This window comes from Notolabrus celidotus, chromosome 17 (genome assembly GCF_009762535.1).
Source record: "Notolabrus celidotus isolate fNotCel1 chromosome 17, fNotCel1.pri, whole genome shotgun sequence".
Classification (NCBI taxonomy): Eukaryota; Metazoa; Chordata; class Actinopteri; order Labriformes; family Labridae; genus Notolabrus; species Notolabrus celidotus.
The window spans coordinates 24,664,159-24,690,166 of record NC_048288.1 but is presented as its reverse complement, the minus strand read 5'-3'; the positions used below and the strand labels follow the sequence as shown (position 1 = coordinate 24,690,166).

Here is a 26,008-nt window from a genome sequence, read left to right as displayed (position 1 = left end):
ATATCTTACATTTATGTTCAACTTTTTGTAGTTTAATACATCTAAGACAATCACAAACACTTTATAAACTTATTTACCCAAGCATGTATTAACAAAAGAATGTGCAGAAAACTTCCACTGTTACAGCCTCTTTTACAAACAAAAGTTATCAAATCATTCAAACTGATTTACTTCCTTGTTTTGTTCCACCATACGGATACGTCGGAACAGTCTAGCCAATGAGAGCAGCGTTTGGCAACTCAAGCGGCATTTTTGACCAATTAGAAACGACAGCTGCCTCTAGTCCCACCCATATATGATGACGTTTGTGAACAGTCGGCATATTTGGACCAATCATGAGAGGGCTTTGCCTTTAGCATCCACAGTTAAATGCGAGCAGTCAAATCCGTTTGGAAGTGGGCGGAAGTAGCTTCAGGTAATTCAAAATCATTGAAACAAAACAATTACAGCTTTAATGTAATGGTTTAACAAAGCTAGCTGACCTAACGGTTAAGTTTGTGCTTGTAGCCGCAGTTGTCATCATGCTAGTACTAGCTTAGGAGCTAATAGAGCTACAGATAGCTGCTGTGAATGTGACTGTCTGAAAGCGCTCCTCTCCTCTATTCCTACAGAATCCCTTTAACTCTAATCTGTATCTGTGAGCACCACTGTCAACATGAGTGACCCTTGGCAAGAGTGCATGGATCACTGTGTGGAGGTCACCAAGAAAGCTGGGGTGGTGAGTACTTTGTTTATACTGACATGAGCTGGAAACACAGCACAACAATGACCCAAAGGTTTGCATTTACTTTGTGTGTTGCTTGCAGCCATTCAGGAACCTTGACAGATTGGCACTGCACAGGAAACATTTAGCTATATGAAGGACTTTTGTATTAGGGATGCACACATGTATCAGCTGAGTATTGGTATCATTTAACATCAACCCTGTTGACCAAAAAAAAAAGCCAATTATTTGTCATGCACCAACTGTTTTGGCCAATATTTAGGAGTTATTATTTTATGATTAATTCAATTATATCCAATTCAATCCACTTTACTTATATAGCACATTTAAAAAAAACAATCAAGTTTAGCAAAGTGCTGCACAGTGAGGTAAAATAAGTTAAAACACACAGAATGTAAAACACTGTCAGAAAATAAAAGACAAGGAGTAAAAATATGTTTTAAGCAGGATTTAAAAGTCAGTAATGTTGGGGACAGTCTAACATGGGGGGCAGCTCATTCCACAGTTTGGTTGCCACCGCTGAGAAAGCACGGCCACCCCTGGTTTTCAGCCTGGTCTTAGGGACCACAAGAAGCTATATCAAACTGTTATGCCCTATACTGTAGCTTATTGTAAGGTTGCTGTTTAAAGCTGCAGTTGGTAGGATTGGGGTAAAAAAAACATACTTATTTTGTGCTGTCTTGGCAAAAAAGTTGTAACACTCATCAACAGCAATCAATAAATGAAGTATTTTGAGATAATTGGTGAGATCTCTGTATTTTCCTATGCCTCTGCATCCAGCAATCTATAAATTCCAATCGCTCCCGTCAGCTCTGACCAATCAGAGCCAATCTCATGATTGGTCCTCCTACATCGTCCTGATTGTTTATTGTTTATTTGTTTATTTATTTATCTAAAAAAAATAAAATGGTACTGATAAGAGTTGAAGATAAAATAAAGGCTAAAACTGAGTAGATAGATAATAAAAAACAGATAGTAAAAATTGATAAAACAATAAACAACATTCAAATCAATATAAAACATGAAATTAATATTTGTATTGTGAATCTGTGCTCTTTTGCTCACTTAAACAAAAGAACCTCAATGACTTTAACGATGTTTACTGTTTTTTTTTCTCTAACTAAGGATTAATGAGGGTCCCTGGCTCCTATGAGGGAGTTAATTACAATGAACTGAAAATAATCAACAACAACAATAAATAAATAAAGATCATCATCAAAATCAGCTATCGACTTAGTTGTTATTTTCCAGTGGAGTTTGTCTTGTTAAGTGGTCTAAGCTGACTCAGATTTGCCAAGTTTAGCACAGACAGAGGTTGATGAGGTTTTAGAGGTCTGGCAGTTGACCAAATATGGCTCTCTAGAAGGAGAGGTTCTTCTGAACCGTTCACTTTATTTTTAGGTCTAAATGTCCAAAGGTTTTAGAGGGAATTTTCTTGGCTGTGATGACAGAAAGCTAAATTAAAAAAAAATTAAATGTAAGCTTAGATATATTCCATATTTGAGATAAACACTGATTTAACACCATGCATGTTTTGAAGAGTTGACTTCCTCCGTCAAAAGCTTAAGTGAAGTATAATCAAGAGAAAACAAAATAATATCTAGTCTTTGGTGCTTACACCTAATCATCTCCGCCTTCTCCATCCCCCCACAACACTCATCACATAGAGCTAATTAAAGTAGCAGATGTAGTCAGTCATCCTAAAAGTCCCCTTGTTGAGTTTCATCATCGTTTGATTTCGTGCCAGATGATCCGCGAGGCGCTCCAGAAGGACATCGCCGTCATGCAGAAGAGCTCGCCGGTTGACCTGGTGACCGAGACGGACCAGAAAGTGGAGCAGCTCATTATATCCTCCATCAAGGAGAAGTACCCCACTCACAGGTACTTGGCTGGCAAATAAGGACATGAGAGGTGGTGCAAGGACGGCTTGATTCTGTAATAATCAGCCGAATGAAGACAGGGATATTTGATCAGGGATGTGACTGACATTTTAAAGAGTCTCTGGATTATTCGTTTTTTTCTTCACGTTGTGCTTTATTATCTAGTTCTCAACTTTTTCACAGTATTTGAAGTTCGATTTAGCTTTTTGCAATTTGGCTTACTTTGTGTGCATGTGTCGTTTGTGTAGTAGTAGTTTTTCATTTAAGCACACTCCTGCTTTTACTTCTAATCCTGGAGGTACTCTAGCCTGTAAATACTGATGACACTATGAACACATGAGCTAGAACCATAGACTGTATAAATAATGGATGTAGTATCCATGACGTCACACAGCTGTTTCTGAATGCTGTTTTGAAGCCAATCATAAGTGGGAGTCATATTGGATATACTGAAGTCAACCTAACTTCTGTCGAGCGATTGTGACGTAAAGAGGCGGCTTTGAGCCTCCTAGCCAACAGCTACAGTGTTCCCGCCTGTCAATCAAGTCAGCTGTGCCTCTCATTGTGGAAAACTCGTAATCTCGATATCTTCAAAATTGCTGCGTTATGAAAAAATTCACCCCCCCCTACAGTGTGTGCCGATAGAGTAATGAGCTATCCAGACTACACTCGTCATTTGTACCAGGCTGTAAACATGTTTATTTTTGAATTGATGTGTATGTGGTTTCCGGTACTTCCAGAGCCAGCCTCAAGTGGACACTCGATGAACTGCAGTTTCCAACACTTCCGCATTGGCTTCAATTCTCACGGCCGGAGGTTGTAGCTTAGCTACAATAAAAAATCAAATAAAATCAAGTTTCATATTTTTTAATTGAAGTTGGTAGAGCTCCATAATTTATCATTTAATCATTGCAGCTGCAACATGGACATGCATGTTTGTCACATCCCTTGAACATCTTTTGTGCTTCATGCAAAACAAAATCTGCAAGAAAGGGTCATCAAACATGACATCATTGCAGCCTTTCACCAGAGAGCAGAGTGAACTGACTACTGTGTCACACGACTGTTGAAGAGTGAAGTGTGAGTCCCAGGCAGAACAAGGACTCAAGAGCTGTTTTGGAAACGGCCTGCTAAATACTACCTAGAAATATAGTATACAGTACGTACTAAATACTGCATACTGCGTTTGAAGATAGTATGTAGTATGACTGTTCTGTTGGATCTGGTCTGCAGTATGCTGGGTGAGGCGTCACTGGATTTCCGGTTTCGGAAAGCGAAAGTAAACAACGACCAAGCTGATAGCAAAACTGCTTCTTTAGCATCACTAATGATTTAAAAAGTTAAGAAGTGGTTAATATGGAATTTGACAATTTTAACAGCACCTTAAAAGTGAGAAAAGAAGAAGCAGAACATTTCCACTTTGCATTGTGGGAAACATTACGCAAGGGAGACTGGTCCGCTGCATACTGAGAAATGTTCCTGGATCATTACGACATCCGGGTAGTTTTGGCATACTGCAGATTTTGCTCTTCTTCACATACTGCATACTACATACAGAATTTTGAGTTTTCGACTAAAGGACCTAGTAGCCGTTGGACCTACCGAAATATCCTGAAACCAATCATCTGGTTTCTTTTTAAATATTTTAACTTAATCTGAAATCCTCCTGGCAAATATCATAATGTGTCAGAACTTCTTCCAGGATAATTAAATGCCTGAAATAAGATAAAGCAGTCCAAGAATGTTGCCAAAGTTGAAATTGTGACATTCCACATGCAACTTCAACATCTACAGATGCATAAAAAATCCTTGTTATGATGTCCTCCCTCCTTTTATTGTGATGCTGAAGCTTCATCGGTGAAGAGTCGGTAGCAGCCGGCGCTCCTAGCATCCTCACCGACAACCCCACCTGGATCATTGACCCGATCGATGGCACCACCAACTTCGTACACAGGTACAGCTCACTCCGATATATATTCAGTGAAAATCATTGAGAAGCCTGATACCTCACTGCGTTTGTTTTATCTCTTGCTTCTTATCTATTTTTATCTTTTAATTAGCTTCTCTCTTGGATTGTCCTCTCTGTCAGGAATAATTAGACGCCGTAGATGAAACTAAACTGATAATAGAAGCTGATTCCTGCGAGCTAAAACCAAGAGGGACTTCATTAAGTGAATGTTTTATATCCTAAATGTCTTTTGTGCAGGTTCCCCTTTGTGTCCGTATCAATCGGCTTCACTGTGAAGAAAGAGGTATGTTTTAATTGTTTGTTTTTATTGTTTCTTTGACACTCTAACATCTTAATTATAGGAAACATGAACATAGTAAATGCTCCAGTACCCTGTGAATATCTGATCAGTGCTACAGTAGTGTTTTCCTTTTATACATGTGGTCCTCTATTTTTATCCCTCCTCCCACACCACATTCATCACTGTCTGTCCGGGCTGCTTCTGGCGCTCAGATAGAGTTTGGGATCGTGTACAGCTGCATCGAGGATAAGATGTACACAGCACGGAAAGGGAAAGGAGCTTTCTGCAACGGAGCCCCGATCAAAGTGTCAGGACAGGAAGGTAAAGATTGATTAACACTTCAACCTCTAGTGTTGCAGTATTTAACATTATCCACCAGGTGGCGATCATGTTACACTAAATTCTCTTAATGCACCAACAGCTCAGAAGTTTAAACATTTCAGACTGTGATTGTGAGTTCTGAAGAGGTGTAGCAGGCTTGAATTTGCTGAGTCATGTTTAAAATGTATACATGTTTTCTTCCAGATATCAGCCAATCAATGGTTCTGACTGAAATGGGCTTCAAGAAAGATCCAGAGATTTTCAAGACGATGATGGCCAACATCAAGACCATCCTCACCATCCCTGTACATGGGTAAATAATCCAAGTTATTTATATATCACAAATAAAATGCATTCATAGGGAATGAAATGAAATAAAGAAATTGAGTGACATTATATGTATTGACAGTCACAGAGAGTAAGGTTTGATTAATCTGCAAACTCTTCTTGATCTGCTTCTTGATCAGAAAGTAAAACAGAGGAGAACTTGTGTGTGTGTTCACAGTGCAGCCAAACCAGATCAAGTTTTATAATCAGTTAAAGTACAAACCAAAATCATTAAAGAGAAAGTAAGGAAATGTTAGTTATAGCCACAGATATTAAAACCTGTTTGATTTCATGATAATCTTGAGGAATAAACCTTCAACTCTTGTTTCCTTCCACAGTATCCGCTCTCCGGGTAGTGCAGCGATCAACATGTGTCTGGTGGCGTGTGGGTCAGCTGATGCTTACTACCACATGGGCATCCACTGCTGGGACATGGCCGGAGGGGCGGCCGTGGTTACTGAGGCCGGAGGAGTTATCATGGACATCTCAGGTGAGTCACAGACCAAACGTGAGCTCTTCACTCACCAGCTTCTCCCAGGCTGCTGAGTCACAGAGTGTAGTGAAGGGATGGAACCTGCAGGATTTACTGAAGGTGGAATACACTCAGATCCTTCTGCACAAACTTAACAAGAGGTTATTCATATTAACGTTTGTGTTGTTTTTCATCTTTTTGTCTGATCACAAATATTACACTCAGGAAAAGGGGAAGTAGGGCACACAGTCTTTGCACCTGAAAAGGGAAGCAGCAAGATTTGAGAAATGTAGTCTTGAGTTTGGGCAACCTTGCAACATACATGGCAACCTGTCTGAAGATCACATGCTTGTTCTGAAACTGCTGAATCCTTGCAGGCTTGAAGCTTGTGTCAGTTTGTCCTAATATGCATGTAAACGCCTCTTCAATGTCCAACAAACGGAGTCAACAAGAGAAGCAGAGAGAAGTCAGGAGTGCTCAAATTGAAATCTAAAAAGTATTGTGAGCTGGACTCTAACTGGAAGAAAAAGTTTGCTAGCTCTGGAACAAACGTAGTGCTGCTGGATGTAGAACACAAATATGTTGATGTATTATGTCACAGTTTGCAGAGTCAGGGGGAATTATAGGGTAAATACCACAAACAGACATGCTGTATGATATCAGTCATTCAGAGAACAATGTCATCAGAAAATGACGCACATCAGATAAAGTGAGATCGAACAGTTGGTATCTGAATTATTTAGAATTTACAAAATCTAAAAGTAAATTTTTATGAAGGCCTGCAGCTCTAAACAAATTGAACTGGTGACGTGTGTGTCCATCAAATAGCCACATATAGGGGCGGGTTCTTATTGTTGTGAATGAGTGTTCTCTTCTCAACATGTATTTAAAAACTGTCACCTATGGGCGCAGATTAAGCCTAGTGGTTCAATTGCACGCTCATATAGCAGGCGGCCTGGGTTTGATTCCTGCCTGCAGCCACTTTCTCAGATCCGTGTCCAGTCCGTCATCTGATCTGCTGTGGTCCGACTCCGTGGTCTCTCATGCGTCAACACTCACCAGTTGCATAACACAGCACAGAGCAGGACTGTCGAACAGCTGGAGTCATGTGACCGAGGTTTTACCGCGGCAATCACTTATTATCCGACTCCTCCATGTTGTCTTTATGGTCCTCTGAAAACCTCTGACCTGTTGACTCCAGGCCTGGCTCCGCTCATCATGACGGTTTGCTGTTGTAGTTAAGTGAAATACGATCTGGTGATAATACAGAGTGTTTTATTCTGAAAATTAACAGGATGTTTTCATTTGGTTTGGGTGCCTGACTTCCTGTCCCGCTCCATCTTCTCTGTTGAGATTGATGCATCGTGCTCGGGCATCTGGCAAAAATAGAAGTCTTGTGTATCTGATCTGGAGGGCTCCGACACAGCCAGAACGCAACGGAGCGGAGTTAACACATTGACTAGAATAGAAACCTATCAGATCCCGTGCTGTGACGTATCGGACACGGATCTGGTAGAATATGGTCGTCACATGTCATCCCCCAGCTCTCTCTCTCCCTATTTCCTGCACTGAAGTCTCAACTTCTCTCCACAAGATAAAACCAAAAATTTCACCTATATGAGCTCAGGTTTAAAGAGACAGTAGCAGAAATGATGCATGCCAGATAGAGGCTATAATGAGGGTTTATTAAGGCACCACTCAGAGATATATCAAGTGATGAGCTGTGACTCATGTAAAGATATCACAGAGGTATCAGAAAGTTGCATAATAACCTCTCTTAAAGAAAAGGAAAACACAATAACCTATCATTCTGCATTCTTATGTCAGTACTCAAACATGCGTTAAAATTGCTGTTGAGTGTTTTCTGGATCAGTTACCAAAAAATAAACTTCTGTTGATATCAAAAAGTTCTAAAAACTTGAAGACACTCCTCTCCTGTGTGCCACATCAGGTGGGCGGGTTAATGTGATGGAGCAAACTTTTAGCTTATTGCTACTTTCTTTGCACGCCAAAGGGTAGCGTAAGGAAAGAGGAAAACAGAGCTACATCAAGTAGACTCTCTCCCCCTCCCCCCCTGAAGATCACTGAAGGTTCAAACTCACTGATCTGAACTCTAATCTTGCAGAGGGTCACATTTTGATACACGCAAGATCATGATCTGAGTAAGGCTTCACCCACGCACTCTCTGTTTAGCTTTATTACTAAGAAGTTAACAGTTTCCCCTCTTGTGGCTAACTCAGCGCTCAGCATTTCTTCTCTGAAAATGAAGAATGAGAATGAGAGAGAAAATGAGCCAGATTTATGAAAGTGAATATTCCTGCAGCCGCCATAGTGACCAGTATTGTTTTATTACAGCTTTGACAAGCAATGCATCAAATGTTATTACCCAAGAGTGAGGGAAGTCTTTGAACACATTAAATATTATAACGTCCTCAGATAACCTGGTCAGCCTGAGGTGTTGTTGGTGCATACAGACAGCAGTTATGTGAAATCACTTCCTGGATGCTTCATTAAACGCCAGATCATCTTGTCTGCGGTTTCACTTTGTAAAAAAACATGTTGATTCTTCAAAATGAAGCCGAGCAAGAGTATATAAAGAATAACAAGAAATGACATATCAATTATGAGATAGGAGATAAAGAAAGAAGAGATTGTAACATCCAGGGTTTAGTTCTCAGAAAGTAACCTGATCAGATTAAAACCGTCGTCTGGATTCTAATCTTGAACTCAAAAGAGAAGACAGGACTACAAAACAGGATATGATCTGCTCATCTGGATAAAACTTTCAGTTTGTGTTGATCAAATCTTTTGGGAGGGTTAAGAATATCTTTGATCGAAAATGTCCAGATTATCGGGCTAGATTAAGGCTGGATTATGTAGCAAATTGTGAAATTGATCATTTATGTAACAAGCTGGTATCTGACAAAACTGCAAGCTAGCTGGTAGTCCGGGTTTACACAGGTCTCCCTGATGTTTACAGTGCAATCATCCACTTCATCTACGTCTCTAAATGTGTCAAAAATAAGCGGCAACCGGCCGTGAGAATTGAAGCCAATGCGGAAGTGATAAAAACTGCAGTTCTTCGAGTGTCCACTTGAGGCTGGCTCCAGAAGTACCGGAAACCACATACACCCAATCAAAAAAGCCGATCTCTACAGCAGTGTAGTGTAGTCTGGAAGGCTCATTGCTCGATCGGCACAGACTGTACGGGGGTGAATTTTTTCATAACGCTGCAATGTTGAAGATATTAAGATTACGAGTTTTCCATTATGAGAGGCACAGCTGACTTGATTGACAGGCAGGAACACTCTAGCTGTTGGCTAGGAGGCTCAAAGCCCGCCTCTTTACCTCACACTTGCTCGACAGCATCTAGGTTGAGTTCAACATTTCCAATATGGCTCCCGCCGACGATATGCTTCAGAACAGCGCTTTAGAAACAGATGGGTGACGTCACGGATACTACATCCATTATTTATACAGTCTATGGTCACAAACCGAATATTTGTAAGATGATGCCGGATTCCAAATTAAAAGACGACATGACAGACAGTAAGAAAACCATATTACTCCACGGCTGGTGGAGCTTTCACTGACTCCACCCACTGCCTGTGTACAACACACAACTCTATCTTAAAGAGACAGTTACTTTAAACCTCTTAATTGAAAATGTAACAAAAATAGCCTACAAAGCCTCAAATCTTTCAACTCCCCAATGCTTTACAATTATCATTTCTCAATCAAAACTAATCAATAAAGAGTCATTAATGAACACTCACACAACTTTGCTTCATACAATTTAGACACATTTTTTGACGTTTGCTCTTGATTTGCTGAATCAGTACAGCGATGATGTAGATGAGGCAGACCAATCAGCTCTTTATATCAAACATAAATGTTAGTAACTTTCAGTTTGTGGTGTTTTTGGCGCCACCTGTGGACAAAGTATGCAGAATGTAGTCCCTTGAGGAGTGCTGGTAATCTGGATTCAGTAATCTGTAAAAAGTCTGTATTAGAATTAGGTACATTTAGAAACAAGTCAAAAGAGGATAGAGAGAGTGAAATTCCTTATCTGGATCTTTCTTATCCAGATTAATCCCAGATTTTGATTGGATTTGTTTGATTTGATGTCTTTATTTTGAACATGTAAAACAAATAAAGTAAAGAAGAAGTAACAAAATCAATCAATTCCATCAGCAAGCACTGAAGCTTTTAATCTGATGTGAGAAATGAAGTAAAAACAAGTACACACTTTTTTAATCCTACCCCTACCTCTAGATTACATCACTAGGCCCATGTTCTTTTTTTAAATTCATGTTAACTCAACATTTTTCTAATACCTCTTTATTCCATCATCACTTACTCTCCCTCGTCTCCTTCTCCCAGGTGGACCCTTCGATCTGATGTCTCGGAGGCTGATCGTGGCCAGCAGCAGAGCGATAGCAGAGCGCATCGCCAAAGAGATAACAGAGTTCCACGTCGGCAGGGACGACACAGATGGCTAATAAATCCCCATCGTTCCCCTCAGCAAACTCACCAGGTTTTTAAACACACAACTGTTTTACATTTAACACTCCGGGATGACGTCTTTGCCTTAAGAACCAAAACAATAAACGTACCTCTGAAGAGCAGCCGCGCGGGGATATTAAAGAAACGGCGCTCAGACATTCAGCCTTTTTTTTTTCTCTGCTTATTACAAGTCAGTGTTCATTCTCTGCACTTTCTCAACCTTTTCTTGTGTTGACATAAATCAAGTGAGAAATATTGATTATGTCTGTTTGTCTTAACGCACTTGTTTTTATGATATTGTTTCTATTCAGCCTCACCTCTTGTCTATTTATATCCATTACTGTGCACAGTGCAATCAGAGCAGCATCACTGGTAAATACATCTATTAAAGTTTTAATGTAGGACTTTTGGGGTTGATTCATGAGTTAATATAAAGTGATTTTATGAATGTATTTTTAAATACAGTCTAAAAAACACCACCAGGAGTTTGCACTGAACTTGATGAACATTAAGTACTGTCTAACTGCTTCTTTAGGCAGTGTGTTAAGAAGGGTTTTAATATTCCGTTGTTTTGCTTTTGTGTCCGACTGTAATGAAGGCAGCAAATAAAAACATCTCATGCCAGTGCCCAGCTTCTTTCTGACGCTCTGCGGAGGGATAAATTCATGCTGTTAAAGCCCTGCAGAGACAGGTGTCAGCATGCATCCACATGTTGGCTTTTACTCATAAACTGAGAACAATTACTGCCAACAAAAAGCCGAGCCTGAGGATGAATATTTGTGCAGAGTAATGCAGTAAGAGACAATTCAATCCTGTTTGTTCTGGAGACTTTCTCCCTCTGAAACTTGCAAATAAATCACGCGTAAAAGAAAAAGACAAGAAAATTAAGAAGTTAAAAAGTTCTGTCGAAGCTGCTCCCATGTTGTGCCACATCACGTGTCCCTTTTCCACCGAGGCAGTTTCAGGGCCGGTTCAGAGACGGTGCTCAATTAAGAACAAGCGGCAACCGCCGGTCTAAAAATATGAGTCCAATGTGGTGCTAAAAACTGCAGTTCATCGCGGATCTGCTTGAGGCTGGCTCCGGAAGTACTGGAAACCACATACACACCAATTCAAGCCTGGTACAAAAAAGAGTGTAGTCTTGATAGCTCATTTCTAGATCGGCACACACTGTATGGGGGGTTAAAAATTTTAATACCGTGGTAATTTCGAAGATATTGAGATTACAAGTCTTCCAATGAGAGGTACAGCTGACTTGCTTTACAGGCGGGAACACTGTAGCTGTTGGCTAGGAGGCTCAAAGCCCGCCTCTTTACGTCACACTAGCTCGACAGCAGCAATATGGCTCCCGCCGACGATTGGCCTCAAAACAGCGCTTCAGAAACAGATGTTTGACGTCACGGATAATACATCCATCATTTATACAGTCTATGATTGAGAACCAGTTTTTCGTGTTACGACTGCGAGAAAACCGGCTCCCGGCCAGGACAACTGGTTCCAGAGCAGCACCACTGGGGCGGCAGTAGCTCATAGGGACTTGGCTTGGGAACCGAAGGGTCGCTGGTTCGAGTCCCAGTATGGACGAAGTTTGGCAAGAGGACTGGTGGTTGGAGAGGTGCTGGTTCACTTGCCTGGTCACTGCCGAGGTGCCCTTGAGCAAGGCACCAAAGCAGTGGGCTGGTTGATGGCAGTATCCTCACTCTGACATCTCTCTCAAAGTGCATGTTCACTGCATGTGTGTGTGCATGATTGTATGTATATATACCAAAAAAACTGCGTGTAGCATGACCAAAAAACAACACGAGTGAGAAAATTTAATTAATGAAGTACGTTTCTCTTTCTCAACTCTTTGCTGGTCTAGAACCGTGAAGCGCTTACATCAGGGAGCGAGGGGTGATGTCGCCGTCCATGTAAAGCACGACAAGTAGCACAGAAGTGTTGGCAAAGTTGGATAAGTTCACACCAGCAAGCATGCTACGTTTTCCGCCATCGTTGTTATTTTGAGGGAAAGCGGTCACATAGAAGTGACGTCATGACGTGGCTCTTCCACTGGTTCAAGCGGGTGGAAAACAAGCTGGTGCTGAGTTGGTTTGCAGGTTGAACCAGCTCCAATTCAGCGCAAGCACCTGCCCAGAACAACAACCAGGTTCGCGTTGGTCAAAAAGGGGTAACTGTGAAATGTTGCTCCATCAAAGTGAGGAAACAAAGGTGTTACAGCAGCACATATGTCCTCAAATCTGGTGTTATCTAGATGTGCATCAGGGTATACACCTCCTCTGTCTTTAAGCTCCAGCGTGGCCCCAAAGCACCTACATGGTATGTGGTACCTGTGGCATGAATCCGACGTGTGCACAGAAGACAAATAAATGTCCCTGTTTGATATCTTGACTAGGAAATGACAAACAGTCTTTCTCTTTGTAAAATCTATAAAGTAAGTATGTGAAGGGAAAAAAGCGTCTCTGGTGGTAAACAGGAAGCAAATAAAGAGGAAAAAAGGGTCTCTGAAACTCCATAAAACTCTGACAAAAACACTGACTGCTGCCGTCTTGATTTAGTGTAGAGATAAAAGCATTCACGACCATTACACCATGTAAAACTCTCTGCTGCATTTCCCCTGCCCTTTCCACTCAGTGCTGCAGATGCCGCACATGCTGGGCGATGGACTGCCCACTGAACTCGTGCTCTGAAATAGCCCAGAGTTTTCTCAGCCGGTGTTTGCTGATGACTAAAAAATGCTTTTAAAACACTTTACTTGAGCAAACCCAGGTCTTAAACTGCAGCGCGCCCCCTCCACAGAAATCAATGATCTGTATTAGTCTGCAGCAGGAGGGAGGGAGGAAAGGAGGGAGGGTTCAGACATTATCAACAGAGCTGGAAATGGCTTCCAAAATCAGACAGATGAAAGTCTGCCCCCGGTCAACTCCAGCTGCCCGTTCAATCTTTCAGCCAGCTCTCTTTTTATTTGCAATATTTGAAGCTGTTAAAGTCAATCAAGTCAGTGCTCCAAGTGTAAGCCCTGTTTGTTTTAACAGGAAGTACCAACTATTGTTCTTCAGAAACCTGGCAAAGCTGTGTCATCCTGCCACATCCCTGAAACGAGACCCTGGAGATCGGCTCTGTAGATGTGGATTCGATTTTCTCTTTGTTTCAGTTACTCAAATAACTCAAGCAGCAAGGAGAAGACTTTTATGTTTTTTAGTATTTTGCGCCCAAAGTATTCAATAAAAATGCATAAAACTTGACCTAAAAATAGTCACACTCCCCCACAAGGTGTTTTGGTGTAACTCTGGGGATAAACAAAGAGTAACTGAAAGTTTTAGTCTGATGACGGCACTAGATGAAAAGTTATGATACTAGCATGGACTACAAAAACTAATGACACACCCATCAGCTGCTGCCATGCCTTGTCTTGGGCACATTGATAATCCCGGGGCCGAACCCAGATACCGCTGGTCACATGCCGAAGTGCCCTTGGGCAAGACGCTTAACCCCAAACTGTGAATGGTTTAGCAGCCTCATTCAATCTTTATTTATTTAGTGCCATATAACAAACATTATCTCAAGATGTTTTTACAAACAGAGCAAGTCTAGACCGTACTCTATGTTAAATTATATTAACAAAGACCCAACATCAAGACAGGATAAGATCCAGTCCCATCTTACAGACAGGACTGACAGGTCTGATCTCATCTTAATTCACCATGAGCAGAGCACTTTGCAGCATTTACCAAGTTACAGAGGCAAGGACAAACTTCCTTTAACAGGCAGAAACCTCAAGCAGAACCAGACTCATGTTAGACAGACATCTGCCTTGACCGAGTTGGGATTGGAAAGAGGGATGGAGGAGGATGTGGTGTCCCTTTTAGGAAGCCTGGAAAAGCAAAGACATCCCCATTAGACCCCATATGAATACCCATTTTATCAGCAGGGCAGTTTTCTGCACTTCTGATAGGCTTCATTTTTCAACATCAGGGACTGCCACTTGTTCATAACCACAGACGGTGTAAAATACAATGGAAGTCTCTGTGACTTAAATGAAGAATAGAAGTTTTGAAGCCTGACTGGCAAATGCTGACCAAACCCAATGATTGATTACTTAAACCACAGGAAAAGAGGGGGACCTAAGGCAGGACTACAAAGTTACAAAGAGCCCACCTGTCAGTCAATGGCCCTAGTTATTTAAAGTTTTGTAGAGCTCTTATCCTCGATAAAATCAAAATGGATTTGCTGTAAAAAGAAAAGTATGTCAAAATAGATAAATCCACTTTTGTACCAGGCTGTAAACATGTTTGATTTTGCTGTTAAGAAGGACATCACATCATGAGACCCAATAGGGACTCATTGGTTTTTGGAGCCAGCCACCTCCTGTGGGCACTTGAGAAGCTCTATGTTTATTGCACTTCTGCCCTGGCTTCATTTTTCAACATCAGACATCGCCGCCTGTTAACACCGCCTCTCTGGAAACCAAGGGGTGACATCACCGAGACTACATCCACGTTTTGAACAGCCCACAGATGAGACTACAACACTGATGTGCCCAAGGACGGCTTCATAGAGCTGCTAAGCGTGGATGCTGACTGAAAACTCAAAAGGGTCTCTGTGACAGGACTATAAAGTACTGTAGACAGGAAACAGCCTGCCTGAAGCCCCTGCTCATCTTTCAGGTCGCGCTATTGACCTTCAGCAACTCCAGCATCATGGCAGGCCTCAGTTACAGCTGTGATTCCAGGGAACCAAACATCCAAAACATCCGTCATCCTGGATAAATTATTCATAACGGACCTGCCAGGGTGACAGCAGGACTGATGTATTTGTTTTCCTTGTCCCATCACTTCCCTCAGCCTGTCTCCCAACATTTTAGAGCACGTCTTATATTTAGTGCACAACAGGGACAACAGGGTGACAACTGCTCTCCTGCTGCTCCCGGTCAAACAAAACTTTAAACAAATCCTGACATCGTGATACCCCGTACTGAGCCGCTCAGAGGTTTGTTTATTTCTGCTGCACAGCTTCTGAGTCACTTGTTTAGAAAATGACAACGTTGCATGCCAACTTTATCCGGCTGTAATTAAACCGCTATCATCAGGTGGACAAAAGCAGACACTTCAGGAGAGGCAGATGTAACATCCTGTAGATGCAATATCTGATATCTGAAACATGTTTCAACACACATCAAACTTACGCAAGGTGAGGTGGTGCTGATGTGCGTCATGTCTGTACAAGCCTGGGAAAGAGACTGACTGCTTCTGCTTTCTAACTCACAGATGGGAATATCAGACTGTGTTGAAACTAATGCATCATTTACTGTTTCTCTTTGATGAATTAGAGTCTTCAAATGTTTCAGATAAACAAAAGAAATGGAGAGTGTCAATACATGTTGCAGTCGCTTGTTTTTCAAACATCTAATTGAGACACTCATCATCATTACAGTCACATTTAAGGTTGTAAACAAGAAGGAGGCGTAATGTAATTTTCTTGAGACATGCAGCGTTAACTGCTAATTGAACAATCCGTCTTGCAGCAGGTACGGAGGTATGCAATGCAGACTGTTGTACAAGAAGCTGATCAATGCAGAGAAGAGACTTAAGCACTTTAGGATGTATGTGCAGAATTGATTCAAATGGAACAAAGTCTGGATCTTAACTGTTATCTATAAGGGACCAAAACGCAGTCAATCAGCTTTGATTTATGTACACACAAAGCATGTTGAGCTCACTCAACCCTTAAACTTGAGACAGAAATGAAGTGGCAAAATACACTTATTTTAAGACAGGCAGAAACCTTGGACAGAGCCAGATTCAAGGCTCATCTGTCTGGTTAGACAGATGAGCAGTATTTCAAATTAAGTTTATTACAAGTTAAAGCATAGTGTGCAGGAATGCTCTCTTCTCTTGTCAATGACAGAGAGTAACAATTATGCCTCTAGTGAGTTCAAACTATTATACATATGTACAGTGGTCTCCAGTTAAGTGCATCTGAATGTGTCATTTAGGAGCTAAGCTTGCTGATGCATGTTAAAAATAAGCTATTCCTTGCAGTTACTCTGGTTAGAGTGGTTTTGTCTCAAAGGGGACACCTCAGTAAGGTATGGTGTATAGTGAGTGGGTGGTTGTACCATATTGCAACCCAAACCACCCAGGTACAATCTAAAAAAAGACAAGCATAAACAACATATTGATTTAATGATGATTTTATGATTTCAAAATGATTTCACAAAGGGAGGAAAAACAGTCCCTTGTATGTCATGGTAAAGGTTTATTCTGATCAGCCTACATGCAGTTCAAATGATCATTAAACTCGACATTTCCAGCCATGGTGGAGCTAAAACATTTCCCTGATTGTTTGATTGAAATCTTCCATCCATCCATCCATCCATCCATCCATCCATCCATCCATCCATCCATCCATCCATCCATCCATCCATCCATCCATCCATCCATCCATCCATCCATCCATCCATCCATCCATCCATCCATCCATCCATCCATTATCTTGACCGCTTATCCCTTTAGGGGTCACGGGGGGGCTGGAGCCTATCTCAGCTGGCTTCAGGCGGAAGGCATGGTAGACCCTGGACAGGTCGCCAACCTATCACAGGGATTCAAATCTTGTGAAGTCAATATTCCCATTGGTGCTTAAAGGTACAGTGTGCAGAAGTATTTTGCGATTTCTAGCGGTCAGATTCTGGATTGAAACGCTTCCTTGTTCAGCCCTCCTGTCGGTGATGCTACGGTGGCCTTCGATGACAAGAAGCTCCTGTGATGCACGATAAGTATGACCCTCCATTTGTCAAGTTTTAGCGTCCAGAAACGTCTATCAGTACAAAGTAATTTGTGCACAACAACGACTATCTTCTTCTTTGTAATCTAACTGGCGCATTAAAACAAAAGCACATGTTGCTAATTTGTCTGCAGGGCAAGATGGTGGTTTTCATGGAAGGAGACCAGTTTCATATGTAGATAAAAAGCCCATTCTAGGTTAACATAAACAAAAATATTTTTAAATTGAGGTGATTATACACTAGTTTAAACATGCTTATGATTATTATATTCCTTTTCTACCAAGTCTGTTTTGCTGAAAGCCACTAGATACTACACAGTGTACCTTTTAAGTTAGGCAAGGTTAAGCCCATATCGTGTCCCGTTTTAAGGTTACTTCGTGTCTGTCTTCTTCAATTTGGTAGATGTTGTTTTTACTCGGCTACTTGTGTCTTTATCCTCTCAGCACTGTTTTCCTCCTCTTTTTCTTTCCTTGCTGCTGACTAATAAGCTGTTGGCACCAAATCTAAAATGTTTACCCTCCTAACAAATTGAACAGCAAATCAAAAACATCACTCATGTTGTTTACTGACTTAGAATGATAACGGTAGCCGTAGCATCAACGGGCACGTGTGCAACATGCCAGACTCGTTCCCGCAGATTGATTTGATTGGACGTGTAGGACCAGGTTGTGCCTGGGATCACTTCCCTGGTGAGGACCAACACAGCCGCTATGGAGCACGGACAAATCAGACTCAAGTATTTAAAGCAGACAGGTAAATATTTGCATAAGGGGTGTGAAAAACAATCTCTGCAGCAATACATTTTAATGTTGGCAAAAGTAGAAGCAAATGCCACTGATGTGATCAACTATATATCTGATCTAAATCATGCATGTAACCTCTTATTAGGGTATTGCTTTACACATTTTTAAAGATTTTTATTATTATTACATTCACTTTTAGGGGAATTGTGGGTCATTGGATCAGTCTAGTGCTTTTAATCAAACAAAAGCATCTTGAAAAAACAAATAACCGGTTTGATTTTCTACTGCAAGAACCTGAATCAGTAAAGAGGTTAAAAAAGTTCAATTAAATTGTACAAACTAATCATATTCAGCTGTTTGGAAGGAAGGACAGAAAGCACAGTGAATTAAACACAGCCTTGTTTTATTTTATTTTCAGCACAGCGTTCAGCAGGCAAAGCAAAGCAGGGGCATGTAAATACACATAATCGACTCTGACTCACCAGGGGACGTTGCAAAGTATTTTCCACTAGTGGAATACAATAAAAGGACATAGGGGAGAAGCTCAATAGCTGTGAAACTGTCAGGAAGCATAAAACTGACAGGAGCTTTGTTTGTCAGGCTGAATCCTGTTTTCACAGCAAGTCAGGAGCTTGAACGAGGAGCTTGAAAGAACACTTACTCTAAATATTTTTAAGATAATCACCTCTGCATACCTGACTTATGAGTGAAAGGTTTATGAGCTGGCAGTGAGGCGTCTCCTTTGCTGTACATTTTGTTCAAAGCATTTAAATACATGACAAACCAGTGATGTCAAACAAGTGTGTTAACATATGCGACAGAGATGTACACAACAGGGTGCGTCTGGTCTGCATTTGACAACTCCTCATTGTTAAGCAAAGTGGTATCAGACGGATTACAAAAATAAATTTTCCATCTACTTATCCGTCCATAGATACTCAATGCAGCCTGTGAGCTGTAAATGTGGCATCATGTTGTTGCAAGCCTTTCGTGAGCACAGTGTTTTTTTTTTTTTTTGGGTTGCTATGAAGAAACACTGGAGGGTGGGGCTAGTACTTTTCCCACTGTGTCATGCCAGCCTTTTAGGTTGCTTCATCTCGCTCATGGAGGCAACTTAAAGTGAAGTTTTTTAAAAGAAGGTGCACTCAGCAGACAGGAGCGACTTCTGACAGCCTCACCTGACCCTTCAAGGTAAAGTTTTCTTTCACTTTGAGAGTTCATGCTTGACTTTTTTGTGCTCAAAACAGATGGAGGAATGTTATAAAGTGTCTTTACTTAATGTTATTAATAATAGTAATTAATAACTTATGTAGCACTTTTCTAGATACTCAAAGTTGCTTGGCATTGTGTGCAAAAAAGTTAAGGATACAGAAAGACAGATCAGAGATAGACAGGAAGTTGTGTGTTAAAGGCTATATTGCATAACTTATCAGAAGATCTTGATGAGGGTGCATTCATGAGTAATCAGGCATTACTGCAAAGTCTGTATGATTACTAAGAGTGGAAATAATGCAGATGGTGTTTGGCAACTGCATTCAGGCAAACTGCAAAAAACTCAGGTGTTTCAATGTTCTTCATTTACCTACATGACATGTAAGAGTGGATGTATATAAAACAGATTTTAAAAGCATTGCTGAATAACAGTATGCATAACATGTCTGCAAATGAAGTAAAGATATATACAAGTTAAATACAGAGGACTGATTTCTTCGCTTTAATTTTTAACTATTGAAGATCCTCAAACTTAACGTGCCACTACACCTCTGAAGTAATCCTACGCCCTCACTTCTGACAGTTGCTTCATCACAGTTACTTCAACCTGCGTTGGTGATAAAAATCATTGCAGCACAGACCACTTCGGAAGTGTTACACAACTCATTTTTTTGTAAGGGATGTGTGCCAAGCAGGTTCGGGTCCAGCATTGTAGCTGGAAGAGAGGGTGTTAACGTCTTTCACAACATGCAATGCCCCAAGCTATAACGCCAAGCGTGTCATATTTGACACATCAGTTTTTGAGTCAGTGTGATATATTTTTTCTGGAAAAAGCCTGATGCATACAATCAGATACATGCAGTGCACGGATAATCCACCAGGTGTGAGTAATTCTTGCACCAGAAGGATGTCTCAAGTGACTTCCTTCAAAATGGCAGCTGTGGATAAGAGAGCCACTCAAGGTTTTTCAGGGATATTTTTACCAATTTTGAAAAAGTTTGGATAAAAAAAAAAAAATTGAATTGTTACTGAAACTTCAAGAGGAATAGTTACTGGATTGATGCAATGTAAAACTAATTTATATTTCATAACTTCATTTATAGTCAAATCATGTTTAAAATGTGTGTATCAAAATTGATACAGCAGGTATTTATTTGCAGAGCTGTCAATAAATGTCATACATTATGTATTCCATAAAGCAACATGCAGTCTTTTTATTATTTAAGAACATGTTCACATGACATAATTAGGTATTATAAGAGTAGAAATGAGATATATATAATGTATATTGTATTTTTATGTATGCAACCTGCTGTATCATGATAATTGATGACTAGTTGAATGTTGCCATGGCTCCCGAGTAAATGCTCAGTGATTTCCAATGAAAATTTAACAATTCAGAGAAGAAATGTACAATAAATACCTTTTCCGCTGTGTAGTAGATACAAAATATGAATGACATTGTCGTGCAATATGAAAAAAAATTATTTCTATGTTTGAAATTACTTTGGGAAAAATTTGAACGACACTCAAAGTTTAATAGGCAAAAACTTTTGTTTTTTATGTTTGATTTTGTTTGAGAAACTTTGAGCAAAAAAAATTACACCAAAATGCCTGATGTATCAAATATGATACAAATTAAAACTCATATGAAAATTGCAATTTGAAATATATATATATATTATTTTTATTTGTCAGAAGATCCAATAAACACTCCATTTTCAAAGAATTAGAATTTTTGGACAATCATTTGATGGTTCAGGCTGTACAGGGTTAACAGATTTGCATTATCTATCGATGTAATTTTCAATTCAGTACATTTTTAATGAAAAGAAAGTGCATTGTTTAACACTTTTGTGCTTCATTATGTTTTACAGACTCTTCAGTAAGCCCCCGTCCATAGAAACAAAATGGCAGATCCATGGCAGAACGCATATGATGTTGCTGTTGATGTGGCAAGAGCAGCTGGGGCCGTAAGTAGATCTATCCTTCTTAAAAATCATCCTCCCTGATTTTTGCAACAGAAGGTACAACTTGAAATCTCATTGAGATTTTGAGGGAATTAACAACAGATGATGATGATTATGTTCCATGTTCCTTCAGGTCATCAGGAAAGCTGGAGAATGTGAGATTAAGGTCTGCACAAAGAGCTCCACTGTAGACCTCGTCACCAAGACCGATGAGAGGGTGGAGAAAATCATCATCGGTGCTCTTAAAGAAGAATTTGGAGACGGCTCACACTGGTGAGACATGCAAATAATATTGATCCCTGCTAGAACTGTTTGTTAAATGGGAATACAATCGCTCATTGGTCGTTCTGTGCTGCAGTTTCATTGGAGAGGAGTCAGTCGCAAAGGGGGAAGCGTGTATCTTGACTGACAAACCTACATGGATCATCGACCCTGTGGATGGCACCACAAACTTTGTCCATGGGTAAGCTGTCAATGCTTCTAAACAAACCCAATGCTTTCAATACAAGTCAATCAATTATTGGCACCAAAACAGAACAGCCAAACTATTAGCAGAAGTCAAAACGTGCTACCAATTAAGAGATAATGCACATTCAGAAACAATTATATCTTTTTGTGAGGTCGTAGATATGCTAATAAACGTAGCCTAGCTTGAACATTTACTTGATTTATAAAAGTCTGAGTTGAAACAGCAGTTGCCATTTTGGCTGATTGTTTTTGCTGAGTCAGATCAGAAGGTTGACTCCACTCTTGTGTCTGAAGGTGAAACATTAAGCTACAACCTGGAAACTCATGGCGTAGCTAGCAGACAACATCTTTTAATTTAAGGACATACTGACTCTAGTAATAGTTTAATATACTATTTTAAATTTGTATGATTTTAATGGTAGTCAAAAATAATTCCCTTCCTTTGATATTTTGTCTGATAAAGTCAGTGAACTGGTAGTTTTTTCAGGTATAGACATGTTAATTATATTTTCATATCTGTTTAAGTGGTTTCACATGGGCTAACTAACAGACCAAATTTGCCAGCTAGCTAGCTAGCTACCTCGCAAGCTATTCCAACTGTACTGAAACTTTGCTTGATATCAGTAGTTCAGCATTTTTATGCTAAGCAAGATAAGACAATTTTAACCACTTTTGTAACTGCACACTAGATTTAAAGCTATAGCCAGGGTACAGTTAGCTTAGCTTAAACACTGTAATTACAGTCTCATTAATGCACTTTGCCCGATTAACAAGACTTTGTGACCTAGCTAGCCTAGCTTGGTCACAAAGCCTGATTAATCGGGCAAAGTAACTTAGCTAGTTATTTCCACTGCCCTGGTCTTTAAGCCAAGCTAAGTTAGCTTTTACCTCATCTCTTGTTCTTATTGTCATAATTTTCATTTTCAAGACAGACATGAGATTAGGGTATATCTTTTTTATAAGTAGTGAGTGTATTATCTACAGAGGATCCCGGTCAGCTCAGCCTTTTTGTTGGGCAGAGAACTGGCACCAGAGCTAAGCTATCAACAGCTTTAGATGGGGTCAACTTAACTATATCATTTAGCTATTATAATTTTAAGGAAGTCTGACTAAAACACTGATGTTGGTGTAAGTACTGTATTTACAACATTTTAAGTGCTTTGCTTTACCGTCAGACATACTTTTTATTCTTGCATTATTCGCAGGCGTGAATAATAATAATAAAAATTTTCCCATTAAAAGCCTGTTAATAGTTGCACTTGTTAAGAAAAAAATCTCTTCATTCAGCTTTAATTACTCACCAATCTGATGAACATGAAACCATTTACTTTCAGATTCCCCTTCGTGGCTGTATCCATTGCCTTTGCTGTCAATAAGGAGGTATGTAAAGTGAAATAAAAAGTAAAAGAAGTCAATCCATGTTAAGAACATTAAAGCTGACAGGAAGACGTCTGTTTTCAGTTGGAGTTTGGCGTGATATACAGCTGCTTGGAAGACAAAATGTATAAAGCGAGGAGGGGAAAGGGAGCCTTCTGTGATGATGAACCCATTTCAGTGTCTGATGTAAAAGGTAAAATACACTCTTATCACTGATTTATGCATGTTTTGAAATGAAATGTAGTCCAACATCGTACAACAAGGTCACGTATTCCTCTCAGAGCAAATTAACAATGTATTCAAGCCGAAGTCTTCAGAAGAGTATAAACGTTAATTGCGTGTGTGTGACATTCACAGACACAGTCACACCTTTAATTACACACTCGGTAATAATTACCCTTCTGACCTGCCATCATTGCAGATATCAATAAGTCCATTATCATCTCTGAACATGGAACTGACAGGAGCCCAGAGAAAGTAAAGAAGATCTTCTCCACCATGCAGAAGATCCTCTGCATCCCAGTGCACGGGTGAGTGCCATGCATACAGATAGTGTTATTCTGTGAACCCTGATCGGACCGTCTTTAACCACAAAAAACAACCAATCACATCATGAATGCACCACGAGCAGCACTGGCTTTTAACAGGCAGAAACTTCAAGCAAAGTCAGGCTTGCTGGTAAACAGCCATGTGCTGAAAGTGGGTGGGCTGAAAGTGTGACAGAGGGAAGAGAGGAAAGAGAGGGATGGTGTAGTCAAACTGAGAGATGGACAGAGAGTGGGAATGCAGTAGAAATAGATCAAATTATTTTTGAAACTTATTAAAAAATCATAATTATTATAAATGTGTGCCTTCCATGGACTTTATTTCTACCCACAACTTTGTCCCATTTTTGATGAATGGTTATTAATTAACCCTCTTGTTATGTTCGTTTCTTAGGGACAGCAATAATGTTCCTGGGTCAACTTGACCCGGGGCATATTTAGTTATCAAGTGTATTGAGTGTATCAAAGTGTCCGAACCCCCAAAAAATCGCAATACACATTTTTTAATCTCATTATTAACTCCATTACTGAAATTACATTACATGGTTCAATGAGGATAACTCTCTTGTTTTCATGAAAATTCATGTTAAAACTTTATTTAATGTACATTGGAAAGCCCTAAATATAAATACAATAGTTTTACATGACTTAGATTTTTTATTTTTTTTTATTTTACATTTTTAATTATACTTTTTTTTATGAAGTGATGTTGATACATTAACAAGAGACACCTCTTCTGTCACATGCTGCCCAGGTTTTTATGCTGTATTTAGGTGGTTTGGGAGGCATTTATTACTACAATGGAAGGAACCTCTGAATACCTCTAGCCTTTCATCCACTGTGACATTAGGGCCTGGGTTATAGAGCAGTGGAAGTTGCTCTACCCACTTGTCCCTCACTGCTCTAAAGGCTGCCAGCTTGTTTCTATTTGATCTCAGCTTCTGCAGTCAAATGGAAAAGTGAAAGTGTCCTTGGGCAAGACATTTTCATTTTATATGTTATTTACGCTAATTTAGCCAAGCAGAAGAAGTTGCATAGCAAAAAAATACTTTTAACTTTTTTTTTCAGGTTTTTAAACTTTAAAATGGGTCAATTTGACCCGCAACATAACAGGAAGGTTAATATTTACTTCATCTTATATTTCTAGTTCAGTCATGTAGGTTTAACTCTCTATTTTGTGGTTAAAATGAGGCTAAACTTGTCTTCATGTGCATTCATTTTTCTGATTTTAGATGTTTTTGAGCTGTATTTCTTGTACAAAAGTGGCAACAGAAAAATAGTTCATTAATTTTTGATTTGCAATTTGAATTTCAAGAATAGTCTTTCCTGATATCTCACAATCTTAGTGAACTCTGGAAACAGGAATGACCCCAAAAGAGCTATACAAGCTAGTCTTAGCTAAAACCAAGGAAGTAAAAATCTATAGCTGCTCTCATGGTTATCACTAATTGGATATTACCAGTTTTGCTCATCTATTTCCTGTTCTTGGTGTTTCTTTCTTATCTGGCGTAAAGCACAAGCATTTTTCTGTACTTCGAAGCATCTATACTAGTTTATATTTCCTTCCTTTCCTGCTATATATCTTACCTCTCTTTAATGCATCTGTCCTCACAGCCTCCGTGGGTCAGGAACAGCTGCCACCAACATGTGCTTGGTTGCCTGCGGGGCGGTGGAAGCCTTCTTTGAGATCGGAATCCACTGCTGGGACATCGCTGCCGGAGCGGTCATTGTCAGAGAAGCTGGAGGACTTCTTCTGGATGTTGATGGTGTGTATGATTTCAAAGTTTTACAAAGAAATGAGGATTCATTAAAGGGCTTTATTCATAAACCAAGGACATATGTTTGACATTATAGGGGGACCATTCGACTTGATGTCTCGAAGGATGGTTTCTGCAAACAATGACACGATTGCAAAGCGGATCATCCAGGAAATTGAGATATTCCCAGCGGAGAGGGATGACGCGGTTCCACAGAAGAAGTAACCAAATTCTTTGAAAATGAGGACAAGCTAAAAGTCCCCTCAGTCTCTGTATGTTGTTAATAAAGTTATTGTGCTGTTATCACGACTGAAGGTCTTGTTTTTCATTCTAGTTGTGTTGTTGGCTGCACAAAATTTCTCTTTATTTATTGATTTATTTGATCTTCAGGTTTGATTACTCTTCTTTTATTTTTCTCCAAAGAATTGATTGAAGAAGATAACCGCTGTAATTTTGCAATTAACATTTTTGTTTCACAGCCTTTGAGCTTAAAGAGGATCTTATTACATTCAAGAGATCTCGACTAATTTTTCTCTTTATCCGGGGACATTGAAGCTGGTTTTCCCATCATCCCAGATTAATTTATGCCATTATCTCCACAAAGCTTGTGTTCTCGTGATAACAAGATCATTCTCTGGTGATCTTGAAAACAAAACAATAGGCCGGTCACTGTGAT

The 26,008-nt window shown here is 39.9% G+C and overlaps 2 protein-coding genes across 2 annotated transcripts; both read left to right on the top strand.

Annotated features, from left to right (window-relative positions):
- The first annotated feature begins 305 nt into the window (after positions 1-305).
- LOC117829257 (inositol monophosphatase 1-like) lies at positions 306-10,883 on the top strand. The gene is made up of 9 exons (XM_034706876.1): positions 306-415; positions 612-718; positions 2,472-2,605; positions 4,454-4,558; positions 4,811-4,856; positions 5,066-5,174; positions 5,379-5,487; positions 5,840-5,991; positions 10,357-10,883. The coding sequence occupies exons 2-9, from the start codon at positions 656-658 to the stop codon at positions 10,473-10,475; spliced, it is 837 nt and encodes a 278-aa protein (XP_034562767.1). The 5' UTR covers positions 306-415; positions 612-655; the 3' UTR covers positions 10,476-10,883.
- An 8,188-nt stretch (positions 10,884-19,071) lies between these two features.
- On the top strand, positions 19,072-25,635 carry LOC117828639 (inositol monophosphatase 1-like). The gene is made up of 9 exons (XM_034705821.1): positions 19,072-19,194; positions 21,093-21,188; positions 21,319-21,458; positions 21,544-21,648; positions 22,988-23,033; positions 23,115-23,223; positions 23,452-23,560; positions 25,190-25,341; positions 25,430-25,635. The coding sequence occupies exons 2-9, from the start codon at positions 21,126-21,128 to the stop codon at positions 25,555-25,557; spliced, it is 852 nt and encodes a 283-aa protein (XP_034561712.1). The 5' UTR covers positions 19,072-19,194; positions 21,093-21,125; the 3' UTR covers positions 25,558-25,635.
- The last annotated feature ends 373 nt before the right edge of the window (positions 25,636-26,008 follow it).